At 44.5% G+C, this 16,528-nt stretch overlaps 1 protein-coding gene across 1 annotated transcript; it reads left to right on the top strand.

Moving 5' to 3' along the window:
- Positions 1 to 55: 55 nt before the first annotated feature.
- On the top strand, positions 56 to 14,370 carry mettl1 (methyltransferase like 1). The gene is made up of 6 exons (XM_031748011.2): positions 56 to 305; positions 522 to 649; positions 745 to 929; positions 3,911 to 4,024; positions 13,392 to 13,493; positions 13,872 to 14,370. The coding sequence occupies exons 1-6, from the start codon at positions 226 to 228 to the stop codon at positions 13,995 to 13,997; spliced, it is 735 nt and encodes a 244-aa protein (XP_031603871.1). The 5' UTR covers positions 56 to 225; the 3' UTR covers positions 13,998 to 14,370.
- Positions 14,371 to 16,528: the final 2,158 nt, after the last annotated feature.

The raw sequence follows: 16,528 nt of genomic DNA, 5'->3' as shown, positions 1-16,528 counted from the left end.
CTACAAAATATCTGGAAACAAACAAAGAAACTGTAATGTTGAATTTTTCAGCCGGTATCAGCAAACCTGGCAACCCTGAGCGGGCGCTTGGTGATGACGAAAGAACCCCGCGACTAACAAACTGAGTGGAAACAAGCGTGAGTGAGTGCAGATTCCGGCAGTTTGTTCATAACTGGGTGAACATCCTGAATATCGTCGGCATTAAGATCTTTCCTTTGATCCATCATGGCTTCGTCCATGCCGCAGAAGCGTTACTACAGACAGCGAGCCCATTCAAACCCGATGGCGCACCACACCTTTGATTAGTGAGTGAGCTCCATGTGCACGGCTCTCTGTGAGCACAACTAAGTGTTTCTGTGTTTGGATTGGTATGACAATAAAACAAACAGATAACATAAAAGAAACAGGAAATAGAGGATCGCTGCTAATGAATCCTTTAGTTTTAAAAGGGGTCTGTCTTCCGCAGAAGACGATTTAATTGAAAACTTTATAGTGATGTACTTTCTCCTCCTCCTTTTCAGCCCTGTGTGTCCTGATAAAATGGACTGGTCCAAGCTGTATCCAGACTTATTCACTGGCAGCCTGAGTGAGACAGAGCCCCCTCGAGTCGAGTTTGCTGACATTGGATGTGGATATGGGGGGCTTTTAGGTAGTACACACAGCCTGTGTATAAAGACCACATTCAGCCTTTTATTGCTCCATAATCTACATCATGTTTGTGTCTTTATTTTCTCTGCACTCCAGTGGAGTTATCTCCACTCTTCCCAGATAAGCTCATCCTGGGTATGGAGATCCGGGTGAAAGTGTCAGATTATGTTCAGGATCGTATCCAGTCGCTGCGTGCCTCAAATCCAGGGAGCTACCAAAACATCGCCTGCATTCGTAGCAATGCCATGAAGTACCTCCCCAACTTCTTTTGTAAAGGACAGGTGGGTTGCTGCTGTTTAATGAATCAGCACGGCAGAGGTGTCTTTTGGCTTAACTCGCTCAGTAATTCCTGCAGAAATATTTCGCTTTGAGCTCACAAAAATGCTGCAGATTAGTCCCCTAAAAAATGTTCTTGGTCTCTTACCCGCATAAAATGGCTTAGTGAAAAAGGTTAAGTATGAGGGCATTATAAGGCAGCAGTGTGATTTAAGAAATTAAAAAGGGAACATTATTAATTTGGTTTAATTGAGCTTTTTGTTGGAATTCGTATTAGAACTCTTAAATTTCCAAAGCTGGCTCAGGCTGGCTTCAATCAAGCATAATGCAAAATGTTAGAAGTCACTTCTGAATCAGCTGCAGTTTTTCACTTTTGTTTTTAAAGAAAATAAAAGCATTTCAAACACATTTGACATATCAAATAAGAATATTTTCCCCTTTAGGCAAATATCAAACACAGTTCAAATTAAATGTTCAGTGCTTGAATAACATAATAACACCGGATGTCAGTGTCTGCGGTGCGGCATTCATCTATAACACAGTTTATAGGTCGTTCTTACACTTAAATCAGACCATCAAGATGTGAATGAAGTGCAGTTTTTTAAGGTTTAACAAAAAATTGCATTAACTGTTTAGGAGTTACACATGTGTCATCCTCATTTTCAGACACTTAAAATAAATTGAACAAACTAGCATGACTTTAAATGGGATTTTTGAAGTGTAAAACTCTTAGACATGACCAAATTCTGTGTTCTCTCCCTGGAGATGCTCTGCTATGACTTTACTTGCTTTGGGTCATTATCAATTGAAATGCTGTCCAATCTGAGCAGAGGCTATAGCCCTGTACACTTCAGAGTTCATCCTGCTGGTTCTGTCAGCAGTCACATCATCAATAAACGCTAGACTGGTATGAGCTGTTTCTAACAACCTCCATACGTTTCTCCTTCCATCATTCTGGGAAGGTGTTTTTCTAAATCATTGAAATAATTCTGTCATCATGAGCTTTAGTCGTCTTCTGTGGTCTTTCATTGTTGCTGAGCTTGTCCAGTGTATTCAGTCTTTTTAAGAATGCACCAGATTGTTGATTTGGCCACTCCTATAGTCTTTCTCTCTTTCTGATGGGTTTATTTTAGCTTTTCAGCCTAATGATAACCTCCCTCACTGGTATTTCTTCAGCGCTCATAAAAATTCAACACTTTGAATCAACTTGAGATATTCTGTCTGTTTCACTTGTCACAAAATAACAGTGAAAACAGGCCTCACATAGAAATGAAGCTGTTCATCAGCCAATTATTTTTGAGTCTCTGTGTATATAAATAAATGTAATTCCTATTTTTGTTAAATCCCCTGAATTAAAGCTAAAACACTGCACTTCAATCACATATCGGTTGCCTTATTTAAATTTGTGGCGGTGTACAGAGACAAAAATAGAAAATTGTTCTTTCTCCAACATTATGGATATTTACCAGCTTGCATATAAATACTCCCATAAAATTGATATCAGCATCAGCTGCAAAAATCGACTACAGGTTCTGTTGCGGTTCAATGCTTGTGTGCTCATTTTAGCTTCTACAATTCTCTAGCAAACCTAAAGAATATGACTGCAGCACCATTTTTGTGGCACTAATGCATTTTATGAATAGAGGAAAAACCACGTGGACCTACCTGATTTATAGGGCCAGCATTAATATGATTATGTGCAGGTTATTGAATTAGAGCACATATACAAACCTGACCTTTCTGTCTTTTTTTTTTTTAATGGCTCATCCAACGTGGGCTTTAAAAACGTTAAATTGACGCTGACAGTCTGTGCTGGAAATGCCAAGGTAATAAGAAAATGCACGTGTTCAACATATGGACTGAATTAATTTATACAAGGTCCAATAAATCCAGGGATTTCTCAACAATGGGGTCATTGACTGACATCACATCAGCTGAGCGAGACGCCGTTTATCCGGCCCAATTAGCTGCAGCGCTCTATGACTTGTTGAAACCCGCATTAGACTGCTCAGTGGGCTTAGTGTACCAGGGTTCATTCAGGTATCCTGCATAAAAAAATTCACCTCAAATGCCCTGTGTGGGTATCAACTAAAGGGGAAAAAAAAGAGGAATAACTGTAACAGTGACACATTTATGGAGCACAAATCATGAAGGTGTTTCATATAGAAACATGCACATTTGTTTAATGTATTTATATTTTAGTATGCAATTTCAGGTCATTTAAAATAATAGGACATGCTGGAAAGAGTTGGGGCTTTGAACAGTGCTAAGAGCAACTTTGCAGAGCTTCAGTGCCGCAAAGCATTAATACCTCTTGGCTCATAGCTGAACACTGCAGCTGCATCCTCCTTTAACATTGGGTGTCTACCTTTTCTTACAATAGGCTCAAAATCATTCAGATTTTCAAAGTGAGAGTATTAAGTGAAGACCACCCAGACTAGAAATGAAAATCTAGCCACAATCCTTCCCTCATGCACGCCGTGTTTCAAGTGTTGGAACAGTGTATTCTAAAAGATTCAAACTCTCTTTTTTTCCTCCCTCTTGTTGGTGTGTTTTGTAACCCAAAAATAATTCAGTTCTTTGAAGGTTTTTCCACCTTCTATCAGCACTGAAGGAGCCCCTGAGGCTGTAGCCGTCCCCGGTGATTATCCTCACAACTCTCTGTCTGTACCTGATGTTATTTATTTTAACTAATAAAAAGTGACTGGAAGTATTTTTAATAAATCAGCCAGACAAATATGAACGGAGCCTGCACTTGTACACTTGTCAAGGACGGAGACACGGGGAACTTTGTGGGGAGAAAAGGAAAGGAAAAAAAAATCAAGGAGGGAAATTCCACCTTTGCAATCCTCAGTGTTTAAAAACCAACAGCCAGATTTGCTCACCTTTTGTTGTGTTGCATGGCTAAATATCGTTGAATATAACTGCCTACACTTTGTTTGGTCAATACTTGTGTGACTGTTACCATTTTGTTTCTGTCTCTCAGCTCACTAAGATGTTCTTCCTCTTCCCTGACCCTCACTTTAAGAAGACCAAGCACAAATGGAGGATCATTAGTCCCACTCTGTTGGCAGAATACGCCTACACACTCAGAGTAGGGGTATGTATCTGAGTAATGCTTATTCCAGGTTTTTAGTGAACATTAATGCAAACATCATTTATCAGACAAAAATGTAAAACATTGTCCTTCTTCCAGTTTTCTTTCAATGTAATTAAAACCTGACTGATATCGGATATTTAAGACCAATACCGATATTTAGGGATGTAAGAGAATCCGATATAACAGCTAATACTTGTTTTGTTTTTTTACTTTTAGACATAACAGATTTGTTATGTGTAGTTATTTATGACTTCTTATTAAGATGATATGATAATTGCATTTAAACATAATCTTTTTTTAATTGCTATAATAAGTTGGATTGCTCATTGACGCGCTGCCCGACACTGCTTGGATCAGCGGGTTGTCGTGTATGTGGCGTTCCAAAAACGTGTTGTCAACAGGGAATTTGTAGAGTGCCCTTAGGTGGGCAACAAGCCATTATAAATGCAGATACCAATTAAAATGGAGAGAATGTTGTCTCCAGGAGTTTAGCTGATTTAGAGCGGCAAGGTATGGTGGGTGTGTTCCCGTTAAAGAACACGGAGGCAGCTTCCAAGTTTAGGTGATTTATTCAGCTGTGGTCTGTAGTAACATACATAAAGCAACTATCAGTACAGCACACATAAAACATTCAACATGCCCAGACATAATTCTAGCACATAGATAGCACAAGGAACTGTATTCAACACTCATATATAACAATAACAACAATTACACAAGATTTACAATTAGCATTAACTAGCTTAGTAGCTTATTAGCGTATTAGCATATTAGCATAGTCACGAGGGAACAAATACACACAACAGCATCTGACATACAGAATATCATGTAAACAGAACCCACCTTCTGGCATTCACACATAGCAATAAACCAAAACCCACGAGATGCTGATGAGAGGACACAAGGAAAAAAGCTGGCTATTAGCAGCTGCAAAGGCAGACTAGCAGCACACGCACAGAGTGGTGCATTCAAGGAGCGTAAGGATGGATATGGTGAGTTCAATGACGTAGGACATATCAATTTCAACAGCACAAACACTATCTATAAACAAACCACAACACTTCAACCAAGCAAATAACGTATAAACAGTGGGCTTTCTAACACAGCCGCCCCCGACTGTCTGCACAGACAGTCGAATCCAAGGTAGAAAGGCCACTCAGGTATGTGGATCCTTATCATCTTCAAGCATAGGGAGTGGGACCAAGCGGGCTACTGGTCGAATATACGTTCGATCTTTGACCTTAACGGCAGCAGTCCGGATGCGTCCATCAGCTCCAGGGTAAGTAGTTGTTACCTTACCAACAGGCCATAAAGCTCTTGGGAGCTGAGGATCAACTATGAGCACCACTTGGTCCAGTTTGAGGCACTCCGCATCCTTCTGCCACTTCTGTCTCTCTTGCAAGATAGGCAGATAGTGACGGATGAATCGGGACCAGAAATGGTCGACAAGAACTTGACTATGTCTCCATCTGCGACTCCCGATAAGGTTACTGGGATCGTAAACCACTTGAGGGAGTGATGCATCATAGCGTCCCATCAGCAGGATGTTAGGTGTGATGGGGTCTGGATCTGCTATGTCTGATGAGACGTAGCCGAGAGGCTTAGCATTTACGATGCCTTCCACTTCCACAAGGACCGTACGAAGCACAGTTTCAGGGACCGTCTGCTCCTTGAGTACGACCTTAAGAGCAGTTTTCACGGACCTGACCTCTCTCTCCCAGGCGCCACCGAAGTGAGGAGCACTGGGGGGGTTGAAACGGAAAGCAATCTGCTGCTCTGCCAAACGCTCCTTCAACTGAGGCGCCATGGTCTCAAAGGCCTCATGGAGCTCTTGGGCTCCACCGACAAAATTTGTCCCGTTGTCACACAGGAGCTCAAAAGGTTTGCCTCTTCTGGCAATGAAGCGCCTTAACGACATCAGAAAGGAGTCAGTGTCAAGACTCTCGAGGAGGTCTAGATGCACACAACGGGTCGTCATGCACTTGAAGACTATGCCCCAACGCTTCTCTGTTCGACGTCCAATTTTCACAGTAAAGGGTCCAAAACAATCGACTCCAGTCGAATAAAAGGGTGGTTTATACAGACGCAGACGAGCCGGTGGCAGATCTGCCATCTTCGGGATGGAAGGATTGGCACGCCAAGCCTGACACGGCCTGCAGTCCCTCTGATACCATCTGACGGCTTCCCTCCCCCGGAGGATCCAGAACTGGCGACGCAGTTCAGCCAACACTCTTTCTGGTCCAGGATGAAGGAGGGTCTCATCAAAATCCTGGATGATGAGCTTAGTCAGAGGATGTTTTGGGTCTAGTATGATCGGGTGGATGGTGTCTAGCTCCAGCTGCTCAACTCTTCGTAACCTTCCACCAACTCTGATGAGTTCCGTATCCTTATCATATTCGGGTGATAAGGAGTTCAAACGGCTGTTGGTTGGCAATGGTCTGCCAGACCTGAGTGCCTTGGCCTCCTCTGGGAATGATTCTGACTGGGCCTTCATCAGGAGGAGTTTCTCAGCTTTAATGTAATCGTCTGCTTCACTGTGCGAGCTTGAGTTTGGGTCAGTCGCCCCATGTAGGGACCGCGCTGTTGTCTTCATGAGATCCTTCCAGGTGGAGAACATGCTGATTTCAGGAAGTTGAGGGCAGGAGTTGACCCTAACCTGTCCACAGAAATATGATTTCTTCAGCTCACCATCCTCTGGCTCTGGATATGCTGGTGGGCTGATCGGCCAATGCTCCTCGGATCGACGTAAAAACTCAGGGCCTTGGTGCCACCGGTGTGGTCATGACAGCTCCCTCAAGGTCTTGCCCCGGGTGATGTCATCAGCAGGGTTATTCGCGCTATCCACATATCTCCAGGTACTCCCATCTGTAAGACTCTGGATCTCTGCCACCCGCGTGCCCACAAAAACTTTATAACTGCAAGATTCTGACTTGATCCAGTGGAGAACGGTAGTGGAGTCCGACCAGAGAATAACCTTTCGGATGGGCAGCGTGAGCTCAGCTTGAAGCAGACCAGGTAGTTGTGCACCAGTGAGAGTGGCACTCAGTTCCAACCGCGGCATGGACAACTGTTTCTTTGGAGCCACCCGGGATCTAGCCATTACAAAGGCGACATAGACTTCCTTCTGAGCAGTTTCTGTCCGCAGGTAAGCGACAGACCCATATGCTCTCTCGGAAGCGTCGCAAAAGATGTGAAGATCTCTACTTGAAGCAGATGAATCAGCAGACGCTGGTGCATAACATCTGGGGATCTCCATTTGGATAAGATCAGGAATCTCCTTTTCCCAGGCAAGCCATCTGTCACGAAGCCTAGGTGGCTGGATCGGGTCGTCCCAGCCAAGCTGCTCCTTCCAAAGATCCTGTACCAGAATCTTGGCCCGTGTGGTGAACGGTACTATATAACCTAGCGGATCGTACTGACACGCAAGTGTTTTGTAGACGTTCCTCAGTGTGGGTTCGGTTCTCTCCCCCATTCGATGTCTGTATTTGAAGGAGTCACGAAGGCAATCCCATGTCAGTCCCAGAGTTGGCTCCCAAAGGTCTGTGCTAGACTGAGAGAGCCATAGGTCACTACTCTCAGATCTCACATTGGATGGAAGATGTTCAATGACAGCAGGGATGTTGCTGGCCCACTGACGTATCTCAAAGCCCCCGGTGTGGAGCAGCTGGCGCAGACTGTCAACTAGGACCTTAGCTTCCTCTTGGGAGTGGTTGCTGCGGAGGCAGTTATCCACGTAGAACGACTGCTCTACACAATCGATGAGGTCATGATTGGACCTACAAGTGTCCCGGACGTGCTGCTGTAGTGCATAGATGGCGTAGCAGGGGCTGCATGTAGTGCCAAATGGTAGCACTTGCCATTCATAGATCTTCAGCTCTTCATTCCTCTTCATGTCCCGCCAGAGGAAGCGCAGCACTGGTTTGTCTGCTGGCAAGAGGCGTATCTAGTGGAACATACCTTTGATGTCGCCACTCACAGCAACTGGATACTGTCGAAACCGAAGAAGAACTCCTAGCAAAGATGGACCTAGGGCAGGTCCAGGGAGGAGAACAGAGTTGAGGGACTTCCCTTCGTACTGGAAAGAGCAGTTAAAGACGATCCTGTCCTTGTTATTGTGTCGCACCATGTGGTGAGGTATGAACCAGGATTCTGCAGTGGTTCTAGCTATCTCATGTGGCACCACAGCTACATAGCCCAACTTCTCCAGCTTCTGAATCTCCTGACAATATACTTGCCGTTGTGGGTCTTTGACAAGTCTCCTCTCTGTACTGCGCAGACTTGGCAAGACTGCTTCCATAGGAGCTTGAAGCGTGGAGGAGTTGGCGCGACGAAGCAGTGGTGTGGCATACCTCTGTATCCCATCGACAGTGACCCTGATGGTGGATGTCTGGAGTAGGTTTAGAGCTTGCTGATCTTGCTTCGATCGGGTTACCTGCTTCTCGCTCACATAAGGCAGCGTATCAATCTGCCAGAGACGCTCAACATTCCTGAAAAGCTCACTGGTTGGCACAACTGTTGCTGTGAACAGGCACTGCTGCTCAGTTGCAGGAGTCTGGTCGATACTGATGGGACCTTGGAGCGACCAACGAAGCTTGGTATGGACAGCGATGGGTCCCCCTGTCGGGCCCAGATGGACTGGTTCTGTAGGTGCCAGGAGATGAGGCATGTCAGAGCCGATAAGCAGCAGAGGTTGAACATGGTCTACCAAAGGCAGAGGTAAGTCACGCAGGTGTTTATAGCGGCGTTGGAGAATCCTCACCGGATAGGAATGTTCTGAGAGACCAAGGGCATCGGCGGTGAATGCCTTTTGTATATGATACTTCTCCCCAGGTTTGTAGGGGGAGGACACTTGGAAGGAAACTGAGGCACCACGAAGCTGCACTACCTCTTGGTGGACAGTCCGCAGGGTGAGTGTCTCAGGCTCTGGGGTGAGGTTTAAGCGTCGAACAGCTTGTGGTAAAATGATGCTTCGTTCTGAGCCATCATCAAGTATTGCATGAGTCTCCAATGCTTGGTCCCTGTTGTACAGCAAGACCTTTACAACCTTCAGCATCACCTTGGGGGAACGGTTTGGCCTATCCAAGTACACTGTTGTAGTCGGAGCAGTCATCATGAGCACACTTTTCTGGATCTGCTGGACCGCATCATGCAGTACAATCAGGTGTTGCTCTCTGCAGGTATTACAGGGTCGTTTGAGGGTGCAAACCTCCGGCTGGTGAGTTCTTCCACATTTCCAGCACCGCTGTTCATCAGTTAACCACCTCACCATCTGGTCGGTGGTCAGTTTCTTAAACTCTATACAAGCGTTCAGGAAATGCTCCTTATTCTCACAGCGGGGACAGTATGGTTTTGGTCTGGATGAAGACTTTAGTCGGACAGAACTCCCTTCTGAGCTGGGGGTTTCCCGGGAAGTCAGGAAGAAGGCTGTCGATTTCTCCTTTGGTTTATTGGGAAGACGCTGGTCTTTCTTTGTCAGCTTATGAGCTTCAGGACTATAGAGTGAAGCGGCTCTACCTGCGATGCGCTTCGCTTGGGATTTCATCTGCAGCCAGGAACTCAGATCAGGCAGGGTATAGGTTTGGTCAGTACCTGTCCGAAGAATGCCTTGGTTCAGGCAATGCTCTACAAACCCATCGCGATAACTGGGTGGCATCTTACTCAGTAGTCGGTCGACATGAGACCCACATCTTAGCTCAAAGCCGTTCTGGCCCTCCAGTGTCCTAAGCATCCCTACTAGAGATTGGATAGACAAGGCAAATGCATCAAAGGCTTCTGCGTCGCCGAATTTGATAGCTGGAGCATTCAGAATTGTGCCCAATTCACTTTGGACGAGCTGACGGGGTTGCCCATACTTGTCCTGCAGGGCGTGCATGGCCGTGGTGTATGGCGTTGGGTCATGCATGTATGCCTTAGCTAGCTGGATTGCACTAGGTAGCCGTAGGTGCCCAAGCAGCACTTGATATTTATACTGCTCATTCAGGTGTGGATGACTGTTCAACAGGTTGTCAAGGGCCATTTTCAATAAGGCAAAGTCACTTTCACGGCCACTCTCAAAGGAGGGAATCATAGGTTTGGGAATGCCATACCCTGTGGCGAGGAAAGGGTACGCATTAGCTGTCTGTAGTTGATGTAGCTCGGACTTAGTCCCGGCGGGAGTGCAAGATAACTCTGCTTCAGCAGGGTTGGTGCAGGCTGCACGAGTGTACTGCGACGGCTGAACTGAGAATGGAGTAGATGCCTGGTAAGAGGTATCAGGTGCAAAGGTAGTAGACCGAGGTCCAGCTGGAACAGTTGGGTGCGGCCCTTGGGGCATGCATTGAGAATGCAATGGATGAGAGGCCATGGTTACTGGAGGTGGAGCTACCACGGGCGCTGGAGGCTGAGTCACGGTAAGTGTTGAGGGTGGAGCGACTAACGGTACAGGAGGCTGACCCACGGGACCGACTGAAGGTAGAGCTGCATGGGTGCTCGAATTACTATCCTCCGATGGGCATGGTGAGGCTCTGGAACCATTGGGTTCTTGTGCTTTCTCTTTAAGGAGAGAAGTAACCATCTTGGCTATCTCCAACTCGTTTACCCTCTTTAGCTGTCGTCGCCTCTCCAGCTGTCTGGTCAACGACTCTTGGGTTCTAATGGCTTCTTCCTGTAGCTGCTGGGCCTCTCTGGCTTGAGCTTGAAGTCGTTGACATTCATATTCGACTTGTTGATCATCTTCTAGGTGCTGTTGGAATTCCTTAAGTTCCATCTGCTTTACTCGCTCTTCGAGCTGGGCTGTTTCCAGGTCTGATAATGCGTGGGAAGGGAATCTGCCTATCGACGAGCGTGATGCCCTTGTGGACCTGGAGCTGGAGCTCCTCTGGGATGAGCGTGTTTTACCACTATGTGAACACCGGGAAGCGGTAGCCGGTTGCGTGGCTTGGGTTTGTCCCTCAAGAGGGAGTGTTGAAACCTCATAATCGGTCAGGTAAGCAGGTGGCCGTCGCTCTCTCTGCGAAACACGTGGGGGTGCTGAGTCAGCCTGGACATCTGTCTGTTCCATACCTTGATCAGTACTCTAATCCGGCTCGAAGGACCATAAAATGGAGAGAATGTTGTCTCCAGGAGTTTAGCTGATTTAGAGCGGCAAGGTATGGTGGGTGTGTTCCCGTTAAAGAACACGGAGGCAGCTTCCAAGTTTAGGTGATTTATTCAGCTGTGGTCTGTAGTAACATACATAAAGCAACTATCAGTACAGCACACATAAAACATTCAACATGCCCAGACATAATTCTAGCACATAGATAGCACAAGGAACTGTATTCAACACTCATATATAACAATAACAACAATTACACAAGATTTACAATTAGCATTAACTAGCTTAGTAGCTTATTAGCATATTAGCATATTAGCATAGTCACGAGGGAACAAATACACACAACAGCATCTGACATACAGAATATCATGTAAACAGAACCCACCTTCTGGCATTCACACACAGCAATAAACCAAAACCCACGAGATGCTGATGAGAGGACACAAGGAAAAAAGCTGGCTATTAGCAGCTGCAAAGGCAGACTAGCAGCACACGCACAGAGTGGTGCATTCAAGGAGCGTAAGGATGGATATGGTGAGTTCAATGATGTAGGACATATCAATTTCCACAGCACAAACACTATCTATAAACAAACCACAACACTTCAACCAAGCAAATAACGTATAAACAGTGGGCTTTCTAACACCAATGAATCAACAAATAGAAACTATCAACTTAGATATCGGTCGGACTCTAAAGATAAAATCTATGCTTTTTTTAAATGAGTGGAAAAAACACGCAGCCTAGGATTCTGTCCTGAGCTTTAGGAAAGGAGGAAGGAAATCTCAGATTGATGCACAGTCAGAATGGCTACTGCATTAGCGCTGAGCTTCAGTTAAAGTAATATTTTACTAAGTGCTGCAGTATGGTTCACGTATGTCTTTGGGTTCAGAGACCAGCGTAGTTGTGCGTTGATCCTATGCAGAGCTTATCCATAGTTTTGCAGACCGCCATCTCCGTGTTTTACTGTGTTAATGTCACCGGGGGGCAGTGTCAAAAATGTGTGGAGTAAAGACGTCTGTGGGCTACTCCTGGTTCCTGTTGGTCCTTCCGCGTGCCCTGGAGTGCTAAAAATGATGAAAACTTCTCTCTCTGCGGTAAACTCTACTGTTGCTCTACTGTTCAAGCCCACTTAGGCTCTGTATATGTTTTGTAGGTTGCACACCCATAATCCTTCACTCTGTTATCCAAACACCAATGCAAACCTCCACAAATGCACAACCCTGAATCCCGCTTTAGTAGGCTGAGTTCACTGATGGTTTGGAGCTTTTAATGGAATTTGTTGACAGTGCAAATTGATAGTGTATCACTACAATAACCACTTAAAACAGTGTGGTTTAGGTTGTATCATTACTCTAAGTGTTTTTCCATATATGCAACTAACATTTTTTCCCTACTGTGGGTCACAGTTGAAAATTAAACTACTATTTCTTCCCTAGTTTCCTACATAATTGAACAAACCCGTGAGTTCACAGGAAATAAAATGTAGGAACCGGTGTGGCCTACAGCTGGTTGATGCCGGTATACACCCAGGTCCTGCCTGTCAGAGCAGTCAAGGCAGCAGTGGGACACTCAAACTGGGAGTGAACGCTGATGGAGGTTGTGGGGAACAATGGAAGGCTTGTGTCTAAATTTATCCTTATTCCTCCGTTGTGTGTTTGTGCATTGATGCACGTGTGCATACATACATTGTGTGTGCGCGGGTGTGCGTGCAAACTCTACAAGGGCCTTCAGCATTGGCTCGCAGCCATAACTGCCGGTGGGTGCGGAGGCTGTCAAGTGTACGCTCATTTGCAGAGGCAGTTTCAAACCAAAATGAGTCGTTCTGTGTATGTTTTAAATCTTAGGTATTGTTAAAACGGCGTCCCTCACCCTGCTTTTTTTTTTCTTTCTGGAAATTAAGACACATACGTGCTGACATGCACTGGTGTGGAAATCTGTGCCTTTTCAAAGTGTTCAAAGAAATCCAAGTTCTAGTAATGTTATCAGCACTGTCTCCAAAGTAAACTACCTTGACACAGGTGATTCACCTCTGTGTTGGCAGTAGGTTATTTTTATCTTTAGAGATAAATCGCTCTCCAAAGGTGATGAAACCATATATCTAACCGCAGGTCTGAAATGTCTGACAGTGTCAAAAAAGAAAGACTCATATATATGTTTGTTTGTTTTATCATCACTGCAGTGGGTGTGTCTGTTGTTTGATAAATGGATTCATATCAGTAAATAGCAAAGTTTTAGTATTTTTCTCAGAGCTGTGTTAATGATCTCTGTGTGTTTGTCTGCTCGTGTCAGGGTTTGGTATATACCATCACAGATGTGGAGGAAGTCCACCTCTGGATGGTGAAGCACTTCAGTGAACATCCACTGTTCACGCGGGTCCTCGATGAAGAACTGGTACGTTGACATGATGCTTTGCATCGCTGTGTTTGCAGGTCATGACATCAGCATTTGTTGTTCAGCTGCTCACTGGAGCAAAGTAGTCAAAAGTAGGATATGAAATCGTAGAATAGAAATAGTCTTTTCAGAGAAAGATAGTAGTTTTTTACCAATCAGAAATATATTCTATGGTGTAGAAAATGTTGCACTGTTTCCTTTAAAAGGTTAATAGATTTTCTATTATTGATCAGAAAAGAGCAAACTGGTGGTAAATTAATTTGTATGTTAGAATAAGTTGAACTCTGATAATAAAAGGTACTGAACAGTGTCAGAAAATGTAAGTTTTGGTCTGCTGTGCTCTAAAATGTGATTCAATCTTAAATCCTCTTTTGGTAGGCCGATGATGTCATCATAAGTCGTCTGGGTACCTGCACGGAGGAAGGAAAGAAAGTGCAGAGAAACGGAGGGAAGAATTTTCTTGCAGTTTTCCGGAGGATTGAGGATTCACATGAGATTTCCTGAAATAAAGGCCTTATGCAGTCATCTGTGCGTGGGTTCAGCTGCTCTGCTGAGGGATTGTTCACCAGCCAGATGAATGCTGATTTTTTTTTTTTTTCTTTTATTAATGGACCCTTTTAACAAGAGCAAACTTTTAAAGAAAACAATTTTTTTGGGGGGGGGGGGGCTTTTTCACATAATTTATGTTTTTTTGATTTTCTCAGAGACTGTAAAAGAGACGTAACACATGAAAGGATCTGACATGTTTGGTTACACTTTCTAATTTTTGCCTCTCTTGTTCATTAGTTTCTCGGCAAATGTCAGTTTGCTATTTTGGATGTCATGTAAAGCTGTACAGTATTTCAATTAAAAAAAATCTACAAATGTTTAAAATGCAGTTAGTGACTCGATTTCTGTAGTCATGATTTGTTTAGTAACATTATTCTTTGAATAATAATAAAATGGACAGGTTAAATATTGTGATCTAAAACCACAAACCTATCAAACTGTGCTGCAGAGTTTGCTGATAACTGCATGTGCTGTCACATGAATGCCTTCAATACTTGGATAAGGTGTTGGAGTGCTAGGTTATCAACTTTTGAACAGATACTAAATTAAAATTGTAGCATTTCACTTCCTTTAACTGAAACACAGAACTGTTAGACTGGCTGTTGCACCTCACTGCACAGCAGCCATATTATTGGAGTGGATTACATTACAAATACAGTGTGTGTTCCATTATAAGATCCAATGATATAATCAGTGAAAATGCTAAATTTGTGTTCATTTTAAAATTTTAACTCAGCATTCCAAGTTGCTAGACTGTCAGGAGTTTGGGAGCTGGGCAGGTTTCAATCCCATTCGCTGCTGCAGGCTGCGGTGATTACCAAAACAGGACAGCACATGCCTTCATGTTTGAAACCCAGACACTGGAAAACTTGAGCTGAAAGCAGAAAGAAGCACACAAAATACATGTTGTCACCATAATTAGAAACCTTTCCACTTTTGTATCCTTTGTTCACCACATTTGGCAGTATGTATGGAGTTGTGTGCAAAACTCTCAAGCCCTCTCCTCTTTATATTTTGCTTCCAAGGATCCAGACTTTCTTGGAATTTGTTTTATAGTGGTCTTGAGCAATAGTTCTCCAGGATTTCTGAACATCTTTCAAAGGTTTTCCTTGGAAATTGGCTACTTTTTTTCAGTCATTTTCAGTCCAGTCCTTGTACCTCAGCAATTAAAGAAATTTTTTTGTAAAGCCATTTAACACTGTCCTATGAGTCATTCAGTGATGAAAAAATGCACCTAACTCAAAGGATGAATGAGCATTGTGTTTACACATAACAGACAACTTTGCGAAGAACCCACTTTAAATTGTATCTTTAGGCACTTTGCTAATAGCAGCCTGTCACGTAAACGTATGATTTGTTCCCATTTCTTTAGTCAAATCTAAAAAGAATGCCAAAGATAACACAGTTTGGCAGGTATAAAATAGTATTTTTGCACCAACAACTTGATTTCCAAAGAGTTATTGACCAAAGACCTGGCGGATCACAGCATGGTGCTGTGGAGGTAAGCATCAACGACACAGAGCTCTCAGTTCTCACTCCTTCTTTATTCGTCTCTGACATCAACTGCTGCTATCGCGCCGCAAAACAGAGGAACACACTTCCTCAACACTGGGTGTGAGTGGAGCCCTCTAGTGGTCCACCACACATGCCCCCCCCGAACACCCAGCAGAACTAGTCCAGGACCCGGGGCTTAAGCAAACGGCCGGAACGGCTGAACCGGGGGGGTGGGGAACTGACAGAGGGCAACCCAGCCCGGAAGCGAGGCTGGCACTGGCGGTCAGAAAAAGCTGCAGACGACTCTGTTATGTTACGGCTGTGTGCAGACAGGAAGAGGACCCAAAGTGCAGACTCCGGAGACAAAAAGGTGAACTCAAAACAGCTTTAATGCTGAACTCAAAAAGGGTAACAAAACATACCTGGGAAAATCAAAATAAACTTAAACCAGAGAACTGACAGAACACACAGCTAGGTAAACGGTAGAACGCGACAGAGAGCACAGGAAAACACAGGGCTTAAATACACAGAGGGAGCAATCAGGGAATGGGCAACAGGAGGGAAACACAGCTGGGGCAAATCAGGACTAACGAGACAAGGAGAGCAAAACCAGATACACTAACATGAGACATGGGCTTTCAAAGTAAAACAGGAAACATACACAGGCTGAACTAAAGACACAGACGCACATGCAGGCACTACAGAGGAACAGAGACATGGGACCAGGGCAGACACAGACACTGACTGGACACGGGATATAGCAACAAAGGATACAGAGAGACGCCGAACTAGACAAGGGGATACAGCTGACAGGGGAGACAGAGCAACTAAAGAAGACAGAGACAAACCATAAAACAGAACTCAAAGAAACCAAAAACTAGAAATTATGAATAATATAATAAACCCAAAACCCTGGGTCAACGACCCAGGCATCCTAACAGTACCCCCTTAAGGGCTGGCTTCCAGACAGCCCAAACCAGAACCCCAAAAAA

The sequence above is a fragment of the Oreochromis aureus genome, linkage group 5 (genome assembly GCF_013358895.1).
Source record: "Oreochromis aureus strain Israel breed Guangdong linkage group 5, ZZ_aureus, whole genome shotgun sequence".
Taxonomy (NCBI): Eukaryota; Metazoa; Chordata; class Actinopteri; order Cichliformes; family Cichlidae; genus Oreochromis; species Oreochromis aureus.
Note: the sequence above shows the minus strand (reverse complement) of the source record. Positions and strands in the feature narration are given on the sequence as shown.